The sequence below is a fragment of the Siphateles boraxobius genome, unplaced genomic scaffold (genome assembly GCF_051911475.1).
Source record: "Siphateles boraxobius isolate OS27281-9 unplaced genomic scaffold, OSU_SipBor_1 65, whole genome shotgun sequence".
Taxonomy (NCBI): domain Eukaryota; kingdom Metazoa; phylum Chordata; class Actinopteri; order Cypriniformes; family Leuciscidae; genus Siphateles; species Siphateles boraxobius.
In genome coordinates this window covers 14636077-14659323 of record NW_027509192.1, presented here as the reverse complement: position 1 = coordinate 14659323, position 23247 = coordinate 14636077, and the positions used below count along the sequence as shown (strand labels likewise).

At 35.2% G+C, this 23247-nt stretch overlaps 1 protein-coding gene across 20 annotated transcripts in view; it reads left to right on the top strand.

Moving 5' to 3' along the window:
* Positions 1 to 612: 612 nt before the first annotated feature.
* Positions 613 to 23247, top strand: part of tjp1b (tight junction protein 1b) — a 149616-nt gene continuing 126981 nt past the window's right edge. For 13 of the 20 annotated variants that reach the window (XM_077211180.1, XM_077211181.1, XM_077211179.1 and 10 more), the window contains exons 1-2: positions 617 to 1098; positions 4442 to 4571. In XM_077211180.1, coding sequence (XP_077067295.1) covers positions 678 to 1098; positions 4442 to 4571 — 551 coding nt within the window. In that variant the 5' untranslated portion in view covers positions 617 to 677. Of the gene's footprint in view, positions 1099 to 4441; positions 4572 to 23247 lie in introns of all 20 variants that reach the window. The other 7 variants (XM_077211175.1, XM_077211174.1, XM_077211183.1 and 4 more) reach the window with 2 other exon arrangements.

Below are 23247 nucleotides of genomic sequence, written 5' to 3'. Positions count from 1 at the left end.
AATATCTAGGACCAAACTTATAACTTTAATATGCGATACAAAAAAAATATCAAATGTTGCAAAAAACAATTGAGGAGTAATATACAATATAGCACAGTGTGTGTTTAAATGTTTAAAGATGACGAAGTAGTATGTCCCAAAGCTTGCCTACTCTTTTGCTACACACTCAAAAGTATGTACTTTTTCTTCACAAAAAGAGTACATACTTTTAGGTCGTAGTATAAGTAGGCGAGTTGGGACGCAGCCTGGGTCTCAGATATGTTCTTCTGTGTTTAATAACCTGGGTCAAATGAACAGCAGGACCAACAGTCAAGACTGAAACTGCGCCGCCCTCTATTGGCAGAGTCTGCTACCGCAATAATCATATTTTCTGACTGTATATCCAGTAAATATACAAGGAAGCGTGTTCATTATGCTTAGGCTAATAACTCTTTTTTTGACAGGTATGTTTAGATGTCAGATTTCACATACATTTATGTTTTCTAGAAATAGACAGCAACCTAACCTCGTCTGCTTAAGACGAAGCTAATCCTATTACTGTCTGTAAGTACCAAGCACGTATTTTGTGTCTGTCCAGATTGTCCTGTTGTTCCAGACACTTTGGGTGTCACAACAAATGCTGCGTTTACAGGGACAGAACATGTAGGCATGATCGTGTATTGTTTGTAAAAAAAGAAATGCACTTTCCTTTCTGTGATGGAACTGTTAAAGACGTCTTAGTTGGAATCCTCAATGCGAAGATGTTTGGAAGTGGCACTAAGAGGTGGTTTATCAAGAAGAATAAAAGACAGAAGACTAAAGGAAGAAAGCCTGTCACCAGGAGGAGAAAGAAATGGGTCGCCAAGGTCCTGAAACAGAACAGGGAGATGATCCTGAAGGAACTGGATGTCAACAAGGTGCTGCCGTACCTGGTGTATGACAAAGTGTTTTCTCTGGGGGAATACAAAGAGATTCTGGGTCAGGACTCCGGCAAAAAACGAGCCGAGCTGTTCCTGGATCATCTGTCCCAGAAGGGCCCGTGTGCGTTCAACGACTTCTGCTCCGTGCTGGAAGAAGTGTGTCCTCACCTGCTTACCTGCTTCCTGCTGGATTGGGAAGGTAAATCAGACTTTCAGAAACTAGTGAGCTATTTAGATCACAGGTGGGCAAATCTCATGAAAACATCTTCAGATCTCATTTCAATCGTAAAGAATCCTTAAAGAATGTTTTTTAATATTTATTTATTTACTTATTTAAACAAATTATTAAAATAATTAATAAATATAAAATAAATATTATAATTATAATATACATAATATACTGTATTGTATACTGTATGAATTAACACATACTTATTTATTTTTAAATAAATAAATATTTTTTAAATGAATAAAAACTTTTTATTTTTGAAAGAAATAATGAAAGAAATAAGGAAAAACTATTTTTTTTAATATTTAATAATTTGCTTATGTAAATAAATAATGTAATCAATAATTGTACAAACTAAATAATATAATTATTATAATAATATACTTATTAGTACTATTTAAATAAATAAATACATATGTTAATTTATTTATTTTTAAAGAAAGAAAAATAGCAATTTTTTTAAAAAAAATATTTATTTATTTAAATAAATGATATAATTAATACATATAAAAAATACAATTATTGTAATAATATACTTATAAGTATAAGTATATAAATACAAGGTTTTACTGAAGCATAACTGTCAGTATAACACGATTTCTCCAGTAGGGTAAAATTACTTAAGTTTTATTTTAATCTTTTTTGTTTAACATGATGAAAGTTTTTTCCACCTTGATATAATGACACTAAAAAAAATTTGTTACACTTACTAAATTTAATTGAAGACATTTTTAAACACATTTAATTTAATTTATTCAAAATAAATCAGTTTAGTTGAGTCAACAATTTTGTTGGTTTATAGATCAAATTAATTTACACTAGCATTTTTAACTTCATTACATTAGTCAAACTACATTTTTTAAATTAACCTAATTTTAAAATAAATTTTCTAAGGCTTTATTTTCAAACAAGTAGGCTAGTGTCATTCATCATTATACACTGTATATAATGAACCAAGTAAAGACCGGTGTCAGTATAGGACATTGAGTGCCCACAGCCTGAGCACAAGCGCTACTTTTCTAAATTACTCTCCTAATGCAGTCCCTGACAAAGCATGCTGGGAACTACAGATCCACTGCCCAGGGGTGCGTTTCCCAAAGCCAACTATATTTTCACACGTTCTGTCTTAACCAATAGAGTTCAATGGAACTTGCGACTATACAATGCTTTTGGGAAACGCACCCCAGGGCAGTGGATCTGTAGTTCCCAGCATGCTTTGCAAGGTAAAAATGATTCATGTACTTTTAACTCAAATTAATTAAGTAAAATATATTAGGGGGATTGAACATAATTCAATTAAGTCGTGACAAAATGTTCAATTGTGTTACTTTAGCTAATTTTAATTAATTAAACTGAACAAGAGGTAAAATTTTTTGAGGGTAGGCTATGTTTGTTTTATAATGTCAATTGTGATTTTCACTTTGATGCAACATAATGTGTAATAAGCTCAAATCACTGTTGCTCATTGAAGCAAAATTTGCTTTTCACAAAGTTTTTCTTCTTTTTTGTCCCTCAGAGCAATGTCCCGAATCATGACTACTGCCCTCTATAGGCTTTATTGCTTTATTGGAAATTGTATATTGGATCAATATAACTCAATTAAGTAAAAAAACGGCATTCCCTTGTTTTATGTTACAAAAACCTGATTAAATTAGGGTACAACAACAAAAATAGAATTTATAGGTAGAATCAGGTAGAAATACCTCCTTAAAGCAACAACTGCAGTTTTTAGTGCAGTTTAAAATATAATGCTCTATTGATTAGAAAAACTGTAAAAAGTTTGGAAAAAGTGACCTAAGTATTGAAGTTCCCATATTTGACTGTAAAAAAAAAAACTTTAAAAGGGATGAAAATAAAGTCATAAAATGATTAGGCCTATTAATGAAAAAATAATGAATTATTTTTACAATGCAAAAGTTATAAATAATACTCCATATAGGTTTAATTTTCATTAGACAGACAGACAGACAGACGGATAGATAGATAGATAGATAGATAGATAGATAGATAGATAGATAGATAGATAGAAGAAAAATCAGTAAATGAGGTTTGCATAGGTGAAAATATGGATCCTGCATAAATGCAAAGCCTCAGTACCTTCACAAACTCCTTTGCGAATCGCTGAGGGTTGTTATCGTAATCTAATCTTAAAGTGTAGTTGTAGGCCCTATGGCACAGAAAGATCAGTTTAAGCCAGTGCGTCCCACTAAGAGCTGGCAGAAAATAGCCCGCTTAAATCCGCCCCTCTGAGGAGATTACCGGCTAGCCTGGGCGACAAACCCAGCATATGGCCTCAAACTGTCTAGTTTAAACCTTCCAGCTAATTTAGCTTAATCTAGCATTTTAATGTAGACAGATTATTGTGAGGATGATAAACAGCCCAACATATCAGGATAGCTCAGCTATTACTCAAAGCTAGGGGTCGTATGATTTATTCATGCAATTAATCTACAGTCTTTACCCTTATAGAAGACCTTGGTACAAAGGTTTTAGCAATTAAACTCTCAATCTTGTGTTACAGACGCTTGGTGATTTTAGAGATTGGTAGCAGTTTGATTTGAAACCTGAAGGAGGCGCTCTATGTGTTCGGTATAAAGACCAGCAGTATTTTTCACAACCTCGGATTTAGAAACAATGTAAAAACTCTAAGTTATGTTTATCATAAACTTATTTAATTTCTTTACTCACCTTTTTTTGAGCGAGTCTCCAAAAAGCCGTCCACCTAAACAACATGCACACGTAAAGACTTTTGCTAACATTTCACATAATTTTCATTAATTAGCCCATTAACAAACTATGGTAGTCCTACAGGCCTATATTTTAAATAATCCTTTAGTCAATACGTTCAAAACGCTAGAAATGTAAACATGAACTAGTGAGATGGTAAGTGTACTTGCTTATGTGTGTTATAAATGAATGCTCACGACTGGATTGTCCTTTGATTTTGACAAAAGTTGTTCAAATATTAATTAGGAAAGAATATCAAAATGAATTCATGAAAATCATTTGATGATACAAGTGTAGACAATTCATTGTATTTGCGATTTTAATAAAATAAAATAAAAAATGTTGTTGAAAAAACCTATTTTGATCGCCAATATCGTTTGCCAACAGGCTAAAGGACGCTGATCCAGAAACATGTTTGTTTTAACTACTTAAATCGCTCCAAAACAGGCCTACTTCAAATGATTCCGGTCAGAGTTGAAAATGAATCGTCATTAAATTACTATTCAGATGCTGAAATCAAAGTAAACTTTTCAAAGGTGTCTGAAAGATGTTTGTCTCCTAAAACTGTACTGTTTCTCCCTCACAGATGGCTCAGCTGGAGAAAACAAGAAGCAAGGACAAACTAAACCAGCTCTCAGCCAAGAGAACACTCTGTCCAAGGGACAAGACACAGTTTGTTTTCCACCTATGTACACAGACCCACTTTTTGACACGAGGTAAGATATCCTAGAATCATCATCATCCCCTGCGCTGTAGTTGTTGCCGCAATCTGTCCTCTCCATCTCCCTCGTGTTGTTTTACATTAACGAGTGAATGAGAGCCTGAAAGGGCCTATAGTACTCTAGTTCTATGTAGAGCTCAGACTTTAAACTGCTGGTTTAATGCGAGTCATTTGACTTAAAAGGCAGGGTTGGTGATTTGTTCCAGAAATATTTTTTGTTATGCTGGTTGAAAGTCTCTTCACAACCTGATAGAAATCATTAAGTTAAGTGGTCTAAAAGCATTTATACATCTCATCTGTGGAAGGGGTAGAACCATAAAATGTTTGTCCAATCATTGCATATCCTTCCTGCATATCAACGTATGTATTTGCATACCTCATACATTTTCATCTCACACATCGTCGATCTGCACTCAAAAAAGAAAGAAAATTCTTGAGTAAGCAAGGTTTGTGTTAATCAACCGAGAGTTCAGGGTTTGTGACAGTAAGTTAACCTTATTTTTATTTTTTCAAATACCCCTCAGGTCCCCTTTAATAGAGTAGAATTGGCTAGGTGTTTCTGTCACAAAAAAAACTATTGGGTCCTATAACAGCGGTTCTAAAACTGCAGGTTATTGTAGGGCTATACTATTATACTTTAATTTGCCTCAGTCTGTCAATGGAGTGGCTTTTGAAGAAAAAAAAAACCGGATTAAAGCGAGATCATCAAAGTGGGCCTTTTTGATGGCATCATCACATTTGGATAGATAGGCAGAGATGCTGAGGATGCTACTGTTTGTCTCTTGTGATGTGTGAATCCTTCTCATCAGTCTTCCGTATTTCTAGAGTCTCTGGAGACATTGACCTTTTCTGTTCGGGATGCTTATCAGGCCTGAAGGAATGTCCGCATTTCTGTGCCCTTTCAATGGCATTTCTTTATTTGTCTAACAACTGCAGATGTAGTAATTAAGGTAACGTGTATCAGCCGCTGTAAGTGCTTTGGAAAAAGTAATCTTATTTTACAAATCTTCTGCCAGGACATTAGCCATTTTTCAGTGTTTTTCTTTTAATTGTAAAAGTTAATTCAAAATATTAATGATACTAAAATAACACTGTTCGTAATGTAAATAGGTTCTCTTATGAAACTGGTGCAGGCTGATGGGTCCTTAACGCAGCCTGCTAACAATTTCATTGTTAACTGCACAGCACAAGCTGTTTGGTTCTGTTTGCATTGGCAGCCAATGTGTTTGCTGTTTAACATTTACAGTAAGTGGTTAGTCAGTGTTTACTGTAGCAGTTTGCAGCTTTCAAATTTCCTCTGAAACCCTCCATCTTCCCCAGCACCACCTGTATAGATCTGCGATGGGTCATTTCATATATGCTATTTGTGCAGCAGCATGTTGTCTGTTATTTTGCTTGCTCACAGCAGTACAGCATGTCTGTGTGTGTGTTTTGGCATTAGGAAGTCTCTGTACAAGTCCAAATATTAACATTATCATATCCATTAGCATGCTAAACTCTAAAGAGTTGTCATGATAGATATAGTTAAAGCTGCAGTCCTTAACTTTTTTGTGTTCAAAATGTACAAAAATTATATAATGAGCGAGTACATCATGAATTCCTTTCTCCGACCCGTCTTTTTTTCTTATCCTGAATCACTACGATACACCTATAATAAGTGTTTATTTTAGACTGGTACGGGTCGTACCACTGCGAGTAGCCCAGTGCCTGCCTGACTCGTCATAGACATAAACAGAGAGAAGTAACTCCGGCTACAATGTTCTTCCGCAAGACGCATGCAGTTCTGTTTATTAACTGCTAGAGCGTCAAAAATTACTTATTTGTTTAGGATTGCATTAGCAACCTTTGGGATTGGTCCAAATCAATATGTACAAATATGTTTCATTCTCTGAATTCCTGCACAATGTTTGATTAAACTGTGTGTTCAATGAAACTCTTTATTAAAAATCACTGGACTACATAAAAAGAAATGACTATTTGGTGTTGATCCAAACACCATCCTCAGTTGATTGTAATTTTATTGTTTCACCCCCCTTTTTTCGTCTTGAATAGGTTTTTAATAAATGCCTATTGGTAATCTGGATAACCACAGTCCTTCAGTGCATGTTTAATTTAGTTATTTTAACTATTGTAGTCATGTTTTTGTTCCCTGGCCTCTGGATACATGGGTACACTCTCTGCTCAATGTTGCAAAGTGTAAATCACACCCATCTTTTTTGTTCTAATGGGTGGTGTGAATCAAACAGATACTGGTCACAATGGGTGGGCTTCTGGTGCACTTCTACTTCTACCGTAGTTTCCCATTTTCTCCCACTTTAGGCACAGTCTAAAAATGGAAGTTTGTTCGCACAGTTTGTTCTCATGAAACAGAGTGAAACCATCAACATAAAAGGTATTGTCCAGAAAAAACATGTGGTTATCAGTGTTGGGGAAAGTTACTTTTAAAAGTAATTTGTTACAATATTGCGTTACTCCCTTTAAAAGTACCTAATTGCTTTACTTAGTTACTTTCTATAGAAAGTAATGTGTTACATTACTTTTGTGTTACTTTTTCTCACCTGAGCTGGGCTTGCTTGTTTGTTTGTTTTTTAATTACAAAAAAATATATGTTTTTGACAAATCTAATGGCGCTTTTCCATTACCAGTACCAGCTCGACTCGACTCGCCTTGGCTCGCCTCGACTCGGCTCGCTTTTCGTTCCGTTTTCCATTGCAGAAAGTATCGCCACAAATAGTACCCGGTCGTCATAGCGACGCCTTTCGTTCCTCGTTGCCCCATCAAGCTCTCGCTGGATCCTCTCTTCGGCAACCAAACAAAGGAATGTCTGCACCTCCTCGTTTGACCACGGCGTATTCTTCCGAGTTGCCCTAATAATAGTAGTAAGTTTAGTAACTATCTCTGGCTAAACTATTTAAAAAAGGCAGGGTTATTCTGGATACTCCATCTGGCGCGTGCAATGATGACGCAGTGAATAGTGACGATTCTCTCTGACCAATCAGCAGTCGGCATTGTTTTCACGTCACATTTTAGTATCGCCTTAGCTCGCCTCAGCTCGCTTAGAACCTCGCCGGAGGTGGTATGAAAAAAAGTACCCGAAAGCAGGTACAGGTACAACTTTTACACAGTGGAAAACCAAACAAAGGCGAGTCGAGTCGAGCCGAGCCGAGGCGAGCTGGTACTGTGTAGTGGAAAAGCGCCATAAAGGTCTTATTCACAGAATAAGCATCAGACTAAAAAAAAAAAGAAATGAAAATTCACACCTGTACAGTAGAGGGCGCTGCTAAAACTAACCTTTCAGCTGTGCTGCCGTTCTGGATCGCAGAAGAATAGGATGAAGTTTAACACACTGGCTGCGTCCAAAAACGTAAGCAGCTGACTTGTTGCTTCACGGCCTTATCAGGCAGTGACTTTGCAGGCAGCGTTTGCGCATGAAGGTACCTTACGGAAACTGATTTAGGACAGACTTCTGAGGCAGCGCAACAGTTTATTGATCTACAGAAAAATAGTGAGAACTAAGCTAAAATTAAGCTAAAATGTATTCACTCAAATTTGAATGGTAATTTCTCACCAGAAATTACATCAGAAGTGGAAAACATTGGTCAAAAACATACGTTGTGAAGGTAACATTGCCTTGATGCCTTCCTAGCTTGGAAAGCGTCCTCCTAATGCAGTATGTTTAAGCTTTCGGATGCAGCCTCTTACTTAAAATAAAAACAAAAAAATTAAACATGCACAATTGTGATATTTAACTACTGTAATTTTTGCTTATTCCTGGTTTAAATGGATCGTCGAAGATCAGCAGCAAAGACAGCAAAGGTTAATAAAGTGAGATTAAATACATAAAGTATATTTGTGTAATTTAACATTTAATTTTTGCAGGTTTGTGTAATATTATGGTTTGCATTTCACTGTTTTTATTCATTTTGAGGAATCTGTTTCTGTGTAGGTGAGATGAGTAAATGCCTGCTCACATTTAGTATAGAACTACAATAACACCATGTTCACACACAACTTCTCTGCACTTACTCCTGATTTCTCTCAACATGGGAACAAATGAAAAAGTTATTTGAAAAAGTACTTTTTAAGTAATTCACTACTTTACTAGTTACTTGGAAAAAAGTAATCTGATTACATAACTCGTGTTAGTCCCGTGCGGCTGGAGTATCTGAGAAGTTCAGAAGACTGGACCAAACGTTGTCTCAATGTCTCAACGCTTTTTATGTAGTCCAGTGTTTTTTAATGAAAAGTTTGTTTGAACATTTTATTACCTGGATGTTTTAGGAAGTCATGAATTTACATTTAAATTAGGTCTACACTATATCTTGTTATACCTGCACTGTGAAGTGTCCCGTTGCCACGCATATCAGAATTTTTGCCTTTGACTGTGAATAATTGCTGACATCACAGTTGCAAGTTTGCTTATCTCATCTCCCTTATGTAAACCGACTTCACCTGTCTGTGTAATAGGAAGACCGTGCATCTGCTTGTTACTTGTGTATGGCCATAATTGGACACCACATCAAAGCTTCGTCTCATCCTTGTCTTTGAAGCATGAAGAATTTCGACAAGCACCAATACATCATTTAAGGCCAAGGAAAGTGTGCTGAGACCGTAGATGTAGTGTGCATGAGACCGAGAGTAGGCAGTCGTGCATGTGAAGCTGCTTTATTTGTGGTGTCAGCGTGCTGTTGGATCAGGGAGACTAATAGCTGACAGTGATTGTGAGTGTGTGCTGTGTTTATTAGTGAGTGGGATGTGACATGAACAGCCTGCAGGGCCACTAGGAGAGGAAGGTGTGTGTATTTCAGGTGTCTGTACATGGTGTGATGGAAGACGAGGTAAAAATAGGAAACGGGGCCTTCGCCTTGCAAGTGTTGTGTGCACTTCTGAATTAAATGGAGAATGCTTTTTAAATCTGCATGGTGTGCATGATGGATGTTTGAATTTAAGGAATTAGAATTAAAATGAGTGATGCACGATATATCGGCCACCATGTCTGTATTGGATGATATATGTTGATATTTACTGTTGTCGGCCCAATAAGTAAATTTGTCAGATATATTAAAGCCGATAAGTAATGGATTATTACCTTCATCTGAGACACTTCTGATACGCATTGTTCGCCATGATGGTTTTGAATCGCATTAAATATGTTTATGGAATCTCTTCAAAAAGGAAAATACAGTTAGGTGCAACATGCGCAGCACAAAATCTGTCATGGCTAGATAAAACTATAATAAGAACATTGAAATTGTGTGCTTGGGACTTGGCTTTTAATGGTGAGACTTTTGTTTTTGTAATCAGGCTCTTAAACTTATATAAAAAGTTGGATCTAGATTTATCGTCCAATATATCGGTCATCGGCTTTCAAATATAAAGAATTATTGGTTATCGGTATTGGCCAAAATGGTGCATCCCTAATTAAAATGTTATGAAATTTGAAGAAATGCTGTAGTGTAGTCTTGCATTTAATTTTTCAGTATGACTTACTGATAAACCTTATTATACACACCACAGATGGGACATTTCCAGAAAAAAATACTAATCAGTGTTTGAAATTCCACCAGTAAAAATGTATTTAATTAACATAAGCTATTTATCATGTTATATAGCATTTATAATTAAAATACATAAACATGACACTAGAATATGTTAAAAAATATATATATTTTAATAATTTTAATAAATATATTTATTTTATATAGTAAATATATATACAGTATATTTAAAATGAATGACATTACAATTATATTTTATTATTTATATGATATGCTATTTTAATTGTAGATTAGTCTTGGACTGAGAGTAAGAATATTTTTAATTTGTAAAATTATATAAATATATAATTAGAATATATAAATTAACTTTTAATTATTGTGTATATATATATATATATATATATATATATATATATATATATACATACATGCATGCATATAGTATATATAATTAAAATTAGAATTTATTTCATTTTATTATATATAATATTTTAGATTATAGATTCATTTTGGACTGTGATTGAATAATCTTTTTGATTTGTTATATAAAAATATAATTTGAATATCTAAATAAACTATTTTAATTAAACATAAATATATTACCGGTAAATCAAATATATGTATAAGATAAATGCATAAAAGTGTTTGTATTACATCATTTTTATTTATTTAAATATGTCTATGTGATAATATATTGAATATATATAGATATATTATACACTAAGTTTTGACTTGTAATCTAACTCTGAATTGTAAATAAAATGTCAAATTTGTGTGTGTTTTTCAAATCCCACTTCCACTTCAACTTCTAACTAATGGATTGAAAGGGCCTCAATTCTTATATTCTGAATTTTGCTGGGAAATGGAGCCCTGCAGATCTGGTTAATGCACAGATAGTTTTGGCCCCTGTAAAATCCGGCTAGATCAAATCTTGGCTTGAAATAGAGGACGTGGGCTCACAGTGGGGGAGGACAGACATGGTGAAGACGTATCTGTGAGGTGAAGGCACACTCGGGCGTATTGTTCGCTAAACTAGGCCTCCTTCATGTCTGACTGACAGCAAAGTCATCATGGAGACGACAGCGCCACTGGTTTGACCCAGAGCTGCAACACACATCAAACACACAGTCACTGACGTGGCAATATGACAAAATCATTTTGGGTCACACAAGTTACAGACAGACACACAAAGGAGCAGGACAGTTAGAAGACCGCAGACACTGTAACAGAACAGAGCAGAGAGGCATGATCATGGACACCATGACGGGAGCGCAGCATTACGGCCACTGTATGTAAGTACACGCTTTATGACAAAGAAGATGTTTTAGGTGCGAAAGTTTAAGCTTCGTTTGAAATGTGTAGGAAAAAGGAGAACGCATGAGGACAATGTTGAATATGGATGAGGAGTACGAGTATGGAATGCAATTCGTTATGATATTTTACATTTACATACATACATATTTATAAGGTAAAGTTATATAACCTATGAAATACCGTACATGCTATGAGTGAGTCTTTAAGTTGACTTTGATTTCCTTCGGATTGATAAAAATAGACTTGGATAGGACAAAGTGAGCCACAATCTGAGCAGACGTCTCTATGATGATGCATTGGTGCCTGGGGATTGTCACGTTTTACGGAAACTTGTGTTTTTCAGATAAAGAGTAAACACAGCTTTTAGCTAAACAATGTCTTTACAAATGTTGGAGAATGAGGCTAACAGGGCAATTTGTGTGTTTGAGTAGAGGTTCTTTGTGGAAGTAGGACACGTCCTGCCTCCAGCTGGACTTCCTGACTTTTAAACATAACTACACAACTATAGTGTGTATATATTTTTTCGTCTTGTTTGGATGTAATGTGTGTGTGTTTGTACAGTATGTGACTTAAAAATAAAGCTTAAAAAAGGGGTTTTCGCAACAATGCCAATGCCATAGCAAAACCATTTTGGGTTTCCGAAAAGAACCTTTCAGTGAAACCGTTCTTAAAAGAACCATTTTTCTTAAAGTGGATAACATTTGAAAAATGAAAAACTATAAAGAACCTTTTGTGTAATGGAATGTTTCCAAAGATGTTGAACGTTCTTCATGGAACTATCGATGCCAATAAAGAACTTTTTTTAAATGAACGTAAAATTAAACTTTGGTGAACGGCAGTCTGTCATTTCAAATGGTAAAAATTGCAACGGTCGATTTCATGATGCTCTTTTTTTAAAATCTGGAATATATTAATTTTTTTTTTTTTTAAACATTAAAATGCAATTCATATACACAATGACTTGATTGAGCATGTTTTTCAAAATTAATTTTGGGGGGGAATCAGAGTCATGTGTTGACCAACAATGTGCAGATCTCCATTATGATGTCAATAAGCCTCTTAAAATATTAGATAATTTTGTAAAACGTCATGCAGTTTGACTCGCCAAAAACAAACATCTATGAATTAATAGGCTAATGGTGTCTATATTATTAAATTGAACAATAGACCCTTTTCGCAGTCTGTGATGATGCGTTTACACAAATATTGACACTGTAAATCAAGCTAATTTTTTAAATCATAATACATTTATGGCACTATACTTTGACCCTGGACACATGGGTGAATTTTTCGAAATTGAGATTTATACATCACATGAAAGCTGGATAAATAAGCGTTCCACTGATTTATGGTTTCTTATGAAAGGACAATATTTGGCTGAGATAAAACTATTTGAAAATCTGGAATCTGAGGGTGCAAAAAAAAATCAAAACATTGAGAAAATCGCCTTTAAAGTTGTCCATTTATGTTCGCAATTGTGCTGCATTCACTCACAAAAATAAATGTTTTATATATTTATGGTAGTAAATTTACAAAATATCTAAATGGAACATGATCTTTACTTAATGTCCTAATGATTTTTGGGAAAGAAAAATCGATAATTTTTTGACACATACAATGTATTGTTGGCTATTCACACAAATATAGCCTACCCGTGCGACTTGTGACTGGTTTTGTGATCAATGGTCACAAATATTATATTGGCATTATATTTTCAAATTAAACAACAACTGCAAATAGCCCGCCTTGTAGGATAACAGAGGTTAACTCTGCCTACCAATGTCTGATTGAGCCAGACAAAATTACAAAAGAAACCTGTCTGATAACAGGACCAGTGGTGTGGAGAGTAAGTCAACCCAAGTTAGTATCCACCTTTTCGATTTTAAAACAAATTAAAAAAAAAAGAAAGTGCCTAATAGGTATTTAATAGTGGGAATAAAGTGTTAGACCGGTAGATTTATGAGTATAAATAACACCTAACAACTATTTACACAGTGCAAATACTGTAGCATCTAACTATAATTTATACTGCCATTTCACTTTCACTAGCCTCGACCTTAAAGGATTAGTTTGCCCAAAAATGAAAATTATTTCATTATTTCATCATTTACTCAACCTCAAACCATAGGTGTATATGACTTTCTTCTTTCAAGCCAAACACAATCTGAATTATTTTAAAAAATATCCTGGCTCTTCCAAGCTTTATAATGGCAGTGAATAGTAACTGAGATTTTTTGAAGCCCAAAAAGTGCATCCATCCATCATAAAAGTAATCCATACGGCTCCAGTGTGTTAATAAAAGGCCTTCTGAGGCGAAGAAAAACATCCATATTTATAACTTTATAAACCATAATCACTGGCTTCCAGTAATGGCCGAACGCGAGTCTAGTTTCGGCGGAAGAGTGACCTCTGACCTTTGAGCAAATTTTATATCTTTCTCTCTTATGACTAACAATCTCTTTTTCAATCTCTCAATATTTTTCCTCTTTTGGAAAGTCCTAAAAATGGTATCATGGATTTTTTTCTCGGAAATCATGGAAATACAAAAATTATATTTGTTGTCTCCATTCATGAAGTTTACCCAACTATGATGACTTCTGATTCTGAGAACCCTGGAAATACGAAAGGGTTCATTCTTGAAATAAAACTGCATAAAAGTTTTTCAAACTCATGTGTAACCACCATAAATATGAAGAGTACATTGGCACGTTTTAAACTAGATTTTTAAAGATTTTTTTTTCTTTATCACGGGCACTCTTACTTGTCATTGTCCCACAAATCTTTTCACACACTCTCTCTTGCTGAATAGAAACCCAATTGATTGATCACCAGATTAAGTTCTGGTGTTGTACGAGAGGATGTGGTATTTATCTGTTGAGCTCTCACTTTGTCTGTGTCCGTCTAATAGTTTTCGGTTTCTTGCTGACTTCGAGAAAGCTCACCATTCTAAATCATATAAGCCAAAGCCGGTCTCCACTGGACCGAGCGACCATAAAAGAACGGGGTTTGGCTGGGCTGATCCTTGACCATCAACGTTAACTACGATAATGATTTCCAATTATAGAGTTCTGTTGTGGAGCTAATGCAGTAAATTAGGTATGCAGTTAGATTAGGTTTTTGCTAGCGTGGTGTTTTTGTAACGCCACATGTGAGTTGAAAGCTTTCAAAGTATAACTTAATATTCAATGCCTGTGAGGCAACTGCAGTTAAGATACAGTATTACACAACGTAATCAAAGATGTAACCGTCTTCTCATGTGCACTTTGCAGATGCTTTGATCCAAGCGCTCTGTGTTCAGTAACATTTAATGCTACATTTCACTTCAGGCCCCTTTTTGAGGCATTTAAAGCACTGCAAGCAAAATTCAAAGCAAAGTGAAACAGCTTTGTTGAAAGAGAACAAATTTTTGCTCATTTATAGGCTAATGGCGGAAGTAGCCACCATCTTAGTTACGAACTCTCACATGCACTTTGCCGATACTCTGATCAAAGGTCTGCTCTCGGTTACGATTTCATGCTACATTTCACTCCAAGGCTCTTTAGAGGTGTTAAAACCACCATAAGAAAGACTTTGTCTAACAAACTCTCATGTCTACTGTGCAGATGTTTTGATCTGCGTACGGTTGGTTAAGAACCATCTCATGCTACGTTTCACTTAAAGCCTCTTTCTGAGGTATTAAACCCAGCATCAGCAAAATTAAATAAAATTACATTGCAAAATGTTTGTTTAAAGAGAAAATGTATCTTGTTTATTAGGTTAATAGCTAAAGTAGTAGTCACCTAGCAGACCTGAATGCAGTTATTTTAGTGTATTTGTATACTATTATAGTAATTATTAATATTTTGATTATCTTGTACTTTAATATTTTCTTTTTTCATATAAATTTTAGTTTAAGTTTTAGAACTTTTGTTATGTGCTTAATCATTTTCATTAATTATATATATATATATATATATATATTTCTATTTAACTATTTATTTATTTTTATTTCAGTTTTAGGCTTAGTCATTTTAGTTCTTCAACTTTTTTTATTTCAGTTACTTGTCAAGACAAAATTTCTCATTATGGGAAACAGGAGTTACGATAGTCTTTTCTTCCCTATTGTGGCGTATATCCGTGTGAAACTGCTTCTTGAAGAAGAAGAAATGTAGGATTTTGTCCATCGAGGATTGATTAGATTGTTGTGGTTTGCTATTTGTCAATCTCAAATGAGTGACAGGTTGTCCCGCCCTCATGCCAGTAAACACATCATCAGAGTAGATAAGTCATGTCACTGCAAGAGGGAGGGGAAATTATTTTGATTAAAGATTATAAGGGCACATGAATTAAAAATATAATGATGTGTACGGATAAATCAAAATCATTTATAAAAAATACTGCAATATTCCAAAAAAAAACAAGAATTGTCCATTTTGATTTCATGGTGATTATAATATTGTTCAATTGGATTTTTTTTTCCAGACAATTGTGTTAAAATAGTTGAGACAAATTTTGGGAATTTGTGGGTCTAACATGGGCTTTTATGTAGTTTGAAGTTATTCATATTTCTCAGAATTTGTGACTCAAAGGTCCTGTAAATCGTTAACTTTTTTTGAAATGTAATGCCGGGTTCAGACTACAAGATATCCACCTGATTTTGGCACGATCCATTTGACGTAGGGTGTTACGGGGAATTATGCAATGGAGGAAAAGGTTTGTGGAACTATGGCAACAATACACCTCCGTATTTATCGCGAGAGAAATACCAGAGTGAAAAAAAAAGACAAATGCTGGCGAACAATCGCAGAGGCGCTTCAGCAACATGGTGAGTACATTTACTACTGACTACAAATAAAAAATAAATTAATTTAAAAAACGAAATTTACATTTTTAGGCTGCCCATACTGTCCTCTTCGTGCTTTCTTCTTCTTTTTTGGCCTTTTCTGATGCCAAGACAGCCAGTGCAAAACACACCGCTTCGGTAGCCATTGTTTGTTTACCTGTTGTCAGTCGCTAGTTCCGCCTTCTCGATGACATCACGCACACGGCAAGCGATGATTGGTCGAGAAGCAACGTAAAGTCTGACGTGTTTCTTGTCCATGACCCTTTTTTTACAGTCTATGTCCACGACACAACAAGAATTTAGGGGTCAAAATCGCATTATCTGACACTGTGACTATTGTAACAGACAAGAATATTATGTAGTTTGAACCCGGCATAATCTACTGGCTAAAGTAGTAAACATGTCTGTGTACTTTAAGTGAATACGTTTATGTGCAGTCAGTAAGGAAGATTTCATGTTACGTTTCATTTAAAGCATTATTTTGGTCGGAAAAGACATTTAGCTTGTTTTGTCGTGTAACCAGCAAACTTGTCATGTAATATAATTAAACATGTAACCATTTTCTGTAACCACTTTGCTGATGCTAAATCAAATTGCTAAACTTTTGATTACAAATATAATGCTAGGCTGCGTTTTGCTTCACGCCCTTTTCCATGTTGTAAAAAGCGAAATATAATGGAATATGTTTGTTTAATGTGCGAGATTTTTCTTGTTTAGTGGTCTAACCATTGAATATCTTAACTGGTGGTGGAAACTACCATTAAACGCAAGTTTTTAGTCTCTTTTTTTTTTCTCTCTCAGAACTGCTCATACATCCCAGTCGTGGTGAATTCAGTTCATTATTGGTTAAAAATAACCAGGCTGAAATCCTTGTCTGTCAGGTTAGCAAAGAAAAGAAGAGGAGAGAGGGGAAGAATAAAGCGGCTGGGTTACGCTACAGCCGACGGATGACTCACCTCACAGCACACAGGGAAAAAGCACTGCGACAGCGCTGATGTGCAACTTGAAGTGTGTGTTTAAAGAGGAAAAATGTGTGTTTTGTTGCATGCATTCAGAAGCGTTGTTGTTTGAATATGTTACTGTGTTAGCACTGTTTGAGTTGAATGTGTTTGGTTGTGTATGTGTGTCGGGATGGATGATTCACGCGCTCCCGTGTGCATATGTTGGAACCTCCCTCTCTTGTGTCTCTAAGTCTGTCCTCTCTCCTGGTGCAGTGAGCTCATGTGTGAAGGACCGCCTTTTCTTTTTTTTTTTTACTTCATTTCTCCCCTTTGCTCGCTTGTGAAAAGTCATAAATCACGCCGCCCCAGCTGGAGAGGGTTCTTGTAGCTCGGGTCCAACTCTCCCTCCTTGGGGAACGAGCTTTGAATCATGTAACCCGTTCCTGGACCCACATTTTTTCTGTTTGTGGAAGACCAAAGAAGGAGGGCACTCCTAACTTGTCCTATTTCACGGACACACTCATCACATCATGCTGGTGTAGTAACCACCATACTGGGCTTGGGGAAGAAAGGTCCTTGACCAACTTAGATTGCTGGGTGTCCTGAAATAGATTTGTGAATGTTTGAATTCGTGTCCTATATAGAGGAAATGAGACGGTGTCCCGTACAAATGTCTGTTGAGAGAAGGGATGGGTTATATATTGAATGTAGCATGTTTCATTTTGCTGGTCATTTACAATTAAAGGCAGGGTAGGCGATTTGTTCCGGAATTTATTTATTTTTATTCTTGTTGAAAGTCTCTTCATGATAGCAATCAGTAAGTTAACTGGTCTAAATGTATTTATGTATATATATATTTATTGTCTGTGCAAGGTGTAGGACCATAACATTTTTGTCCAATCATTGCAACGATACGATGTCCTACCTGCCCGTCAACAAATGTATTTTTATACCTCCACACACTTGCTTGCGCAGACATCACGTCATCAGCACGTTTCATGCTATGCAGAGGTAGACAGACGTCAGTCACAGAGAGCCACAAACAAACAGCAGCCTCCTTTTACAGTTCCTCCTGAACCAAAACAACCAGCTTATGCCATAATTACTGTAATTTGGAAGAGATGGAAACCCGTGGCGTTTGACTCAGAGTGGTTCATGGCTCAAGCGTACGAGTTTCATTGGCAACCCAATCAACGCCAAAATGATCTGCAGCCGTCAGGTGGTACAGTTCAGCGTTCTTTAAGTTGTTTATGTTCCTTAGTATTGTAATGTTATGTGCTTTGAAAAATGAGGTAGTTTGACACCACCTCTCTTGATGGTTTTGTTTGCTCCTTGCTGTACACGTTCATGTGTTTTGAAGGAGGCGTGGCTTTGAAAACGCACTGAAGGGAGGGTGGGATCTAATGCTTTCGAAGCTAGCTCGATATTGCTATTGCTAGGCTTTGCGAAAATTGCCTACCCTACCATTAAGCAGCATTATGAATATTCCTAGATGTTGTGTTTAAGGCCAAAGATCCCACAATCACATCTATATAATAATAATCGTTCTATGAAAAGTCTAAAAGTCTATGAGAATAGGAAAGTCCACACCACAACTTCACTGTTAAAAGAAAACGTACAGTATACGTCAGGCGCTTCAAATATATAACCTTTTAAGGGTTCCCATCATGGGGTCATTGTATGAATTTAGTTTTAATTAATTAACTTAGTTTTAAATCATTTTCAATTGTAATTAAATGTTATGAATTAAACAGTTCTTAAACATACTTTATCACTAGAAAATAAACAGTTAAACAATAATTTAAGACATTTCTTCTTATATAGAATCTTTTTTGACATAAAGAGTTCTTTCAAATTGAGTTAAGAACCCTAGGGTTCTATATACAACCCAATTGAACCTTTAACAATAACAACACAGATGAATGGTATTTGTGTAATCACTTTCAGAACAATTTTGTCCAGCTGATTAATGAAAAATTTTGACAGCCAATCAGAAGTGTGTGTGTGTGTGTGTGTGTGTGTGTGTGTGTGTGTGTGTGTGTGTGTGTTCTTGTACATATGGTTTATACGGACAAAAATGTGTATAATGACATGGGTATTACAACGTAAACATGATTTCTTTCTGTGTCCTCATAAACAGAATGGCTTAAACAACATACTAAACTGTTTTTTTAATAAATAAAAAAGCAAAGTTTTTTGTGTTGGGTATTGTGTAAGGGCATAGAATATACAGTTTGTTCATTATACAACCTATTACACCTATGGAGAAAGAAACTATTTCACCATTGTGTGTGTGTGTGTGTGTGTGTGTGTGTGTGTGTGTGTGTGTGTGTGTGTGTGTGTGTGTGTGTGTGTGTGTGTGTGTGTGTGTGTGTGTGTGTGTGTGTGTGTGTGTGTGTGATCCGTGATCCGATACGTTTGCTAACTTTCTGTGCGCTACGCTGATATATACACCATATATCATTTCATATATGTAATTTCTGGAACTCGAATATCTTTTAAAGCAAAGCTTTAAAGGTTTCAAGTATGAATTCCAGTACAAATCATTTGAGATGACAGAAATGTTCATACGCCAACAAGCTGTCAACATCTCTTTTGGGAGTTTCAGTCACAGAGCACAGAGTTGTATTAAAACAGTATGCCATCTATTTATTCTTTGTCTTCATTCAAATGTCATTTGTTTAAATGCAAGGCCATTTTCTGCATGTCACGGATAATTGGTCTCCTTTGATAATTGTAGATGAAGCACTGGTGCACGATTCAGTGGGCTGACAGCGCTAGTGACGTCACTAACATAATTACCATCTACCTGCAGAAGATTCAGCACCAACTCTTTGTGTTTTATCTAGCCCATTATCCTGCACATATCCAGCACAATCATTGTTGCACATTACATCAAAAAAGATTTGCTTAAGAACTGGGTGATCTAACTTATGTGCGGAACGCTATCTTGATACTGACAGTGTAAGCATCATTGCAGCCGTGTCCAAGAATAGTACCTGGGTAAATGAAAATGGGAATCACTGCAAATTAGCTCTCAGTCTGTCTGAAAAGTAAATTATTCCCCAAACAGAATTTGGCCAAATTGAACATCCCACATTGAAATCAAATGAAGCAGGCCATATTCTCTCTAGTTCATTTTGAGCTATGAGTGGATGTTGCATTGGTGTTTATTGCAGCGTCATGGCTGCTCTCCAGTTATTACATGAACATGCATTTTTTGATTCGGTAGCACTTTATTTTACAGTCCTGTTCCATTGGACATACGATGTACTTGGTATAGTTATTATAATAACTAGGTACTAACCCTGAACCTACCCTTAAAACGAACCTTAAGCCATGTTGTTGCCTTATATTACCCAGTACTTTTCTTTGGTAAGAATACTGTAAATACACGTAAGTGCACATACTGTAAAATAAAGTGCAACCCTAGATTAATTTGCATTTGCCTTTCTAATGATGGAAATATTTATCTGACAAATGATTGCATTAACTCCATTTAGACCTTACATTGTCATGAATGAGGCACTGCAGCGTTGCATCCTGATACTGTACCTAAAGCAAAATAAGTTAATAAAAAATATAACAATTAAATACGTACAACACAACTAAATCAATAATAATAGTATATTCTAATAATAAATAAAAAGTATTTATTTGTCATATTATGAGCCTGAATTCTTAGTATTTTTCATAACAGCAAACCATTAAATGCAATGATTTAAAAAGTTACGAAATATTCATACATTTTTAGATTTCTCTAAATAAAAAGTTCTAAAAAAATAGGTTGAGCTGTTTTTGTAAAATTACCTTTACAAGAATTGAATTGTACATAAATGTCATATTAATGTATCTACTACAATATCTCATACAATAATGAACTATATTATTTGGTAGAATAATTATTTATTGATATTATTAACCCTTACATGCATGAATGTTTCACCAGTCATTGTTACATATTTGGGTCTTTAGTGACCCGGTTCTATATCTAACGCGGATGGATCTCTACCTGTCGTGATAATATAAAACTCTCCTGATATTAGAGTAACAATTACAGAAGAATAAAATAAAGCATATTTTGTTATATTTTGGAGCTTGGAAGGTTCAGTTTGAGCAGATGTTTTATACCATCATCACTGTCCTCGACAGAGCTCATTTCCCATTCAGCATCTGGTTTATATTCATGATCTTTCCTATTCTTTTGTTTTCTCCCTGCGATAACTATGAGTGAAGCTTCACTTCATCATTGTGTATCAGACACTGCCACCTTGTGGAATAAATGTGAATTGCACTTATTCAGTCATCATAGATTAAATTATTGTTGTGCTGAAAAAACACATACACTGTTACACACCTCGGGTCAGTAGCGACCCATACAATTTTTTACAAAATTTTTTATAATGAATTGATTGAGGAATACCTCAATTCAATAGAAGATTGTTGTCTAACTATACAACATGAAAGAGGAGGAGGGTAGTGAATGACGTCCCGGGTCACTAAACACCCGAGGTATGTGTTTAAGGTCAAATTACTTTTGAAATGATTTTTAGTTAAATTTGCGCTGATTATTTTCAACTATTTCGTATTTTTACAATAAAGAACTATATTATTTGGTGGGATAATTATTTATTTCGATTATTTTCAATAATTCAAATTGGTTTTGAACATTGAACGTTTCACAGGGCTTATGGTCATTCCGCTTCACATTCTGCCAGCAACACTGTGAGGCAAGGCCTTTGCTTTATTAAACCCTCTGGTTGACCACTAGAAGAGAGCATTTCATTTCAGTCATAGTGGGGTGGTCTATTTAAGCACCTTGATACAGTTTTGTGAAGGTCATTGTGCACATATTATGATATATATATATTTATATAGGGCACATGTGCTAGTCATTTTTAATACATATAAATAATAGGGATGACAAAACTATTTGAAGGGTGATAGACACATCAATATATGCTTTCTAAATAATGGTTGCTTAAAAGTTGCTTAATACATTTTACTTGACCTCGTTTACTTCCATTTACTTTAATTTTAAAGGGAAATATTGCTCTAAACCAATTCATATAGCCATGAAGAAATGTGTTTTAGTGTTATGCCCTACCTTAACTGTATCTTTTTTTTTTAGCATTTAAAGGGTATAATACACCCATATTCGGAAAATAATAATAATAATAATAATTTACCCTCAAGCCATTTCAACCCCATATTGACTTTCTGTCTTTTGTGGGACACAAGACAACAAATGTCTTTTTTTGTACTGGTCGCACGTTATAATGAAAATGAATGACGACTGAAGGTGTCAAGTCTCAAAAGGACGCAAAACAGAGGTCTGTACAGTATGTTCCATGAACTATACATACGTCTTCTAAGCCTAATGACAGACAAAAATTTTTATAATTATTTATTAAGATCAGTCCAACTCATGAACAAATCATTCAGTGATTCGTTTCCCAAAAGCATCATAAGCCAATATGGATCTGCAAGTTCTGTCGTTATCAACATAGTTGATTGATTTTGTGTTTTTCCCATAATAGTTCCAACAAATGTTCGCAAACAGCTTTGCAAAATTGTGTGGTTGGACTTACAGCTCTCTCAGTAGCATAGTTTCTTGTAGGATGACATGGACATTTAAACAAAACAAGCAAACTAACATGCAGTACAATATGCATCTTTCATATAAACCAATGAATGAATGTGCGAATTAAGCTCTAGTACGTGTGAGGGAACCTATGATTGAATCAGACATTTGGAGATTAAGCAAAATAAAGAACAAAAAAGCGAATTATTCCTCAGATGTCATGTTCATTATTTAAAACAATGCATGACGTCATTAACGCCCGTTATATTGATAAACTAATGTGGTTTGAACAACGGATTTGCAACAAAGAAGGTTTCTATGGTTTCAGGAAAATAGCCAATTTCTCCAATGATGGTAGTTAAGCAACAGATTATGTTGTTGTGCAGAAAATTCACCCCAGATCAGTATTGTGAAGTGGAGAAAATGATTCATTCACAAGTAAAATATTGCATGAACAAACCAAGGAGAGAATGGATACCTAAGATTTTTGGTGAATAACAACTTTAACAACA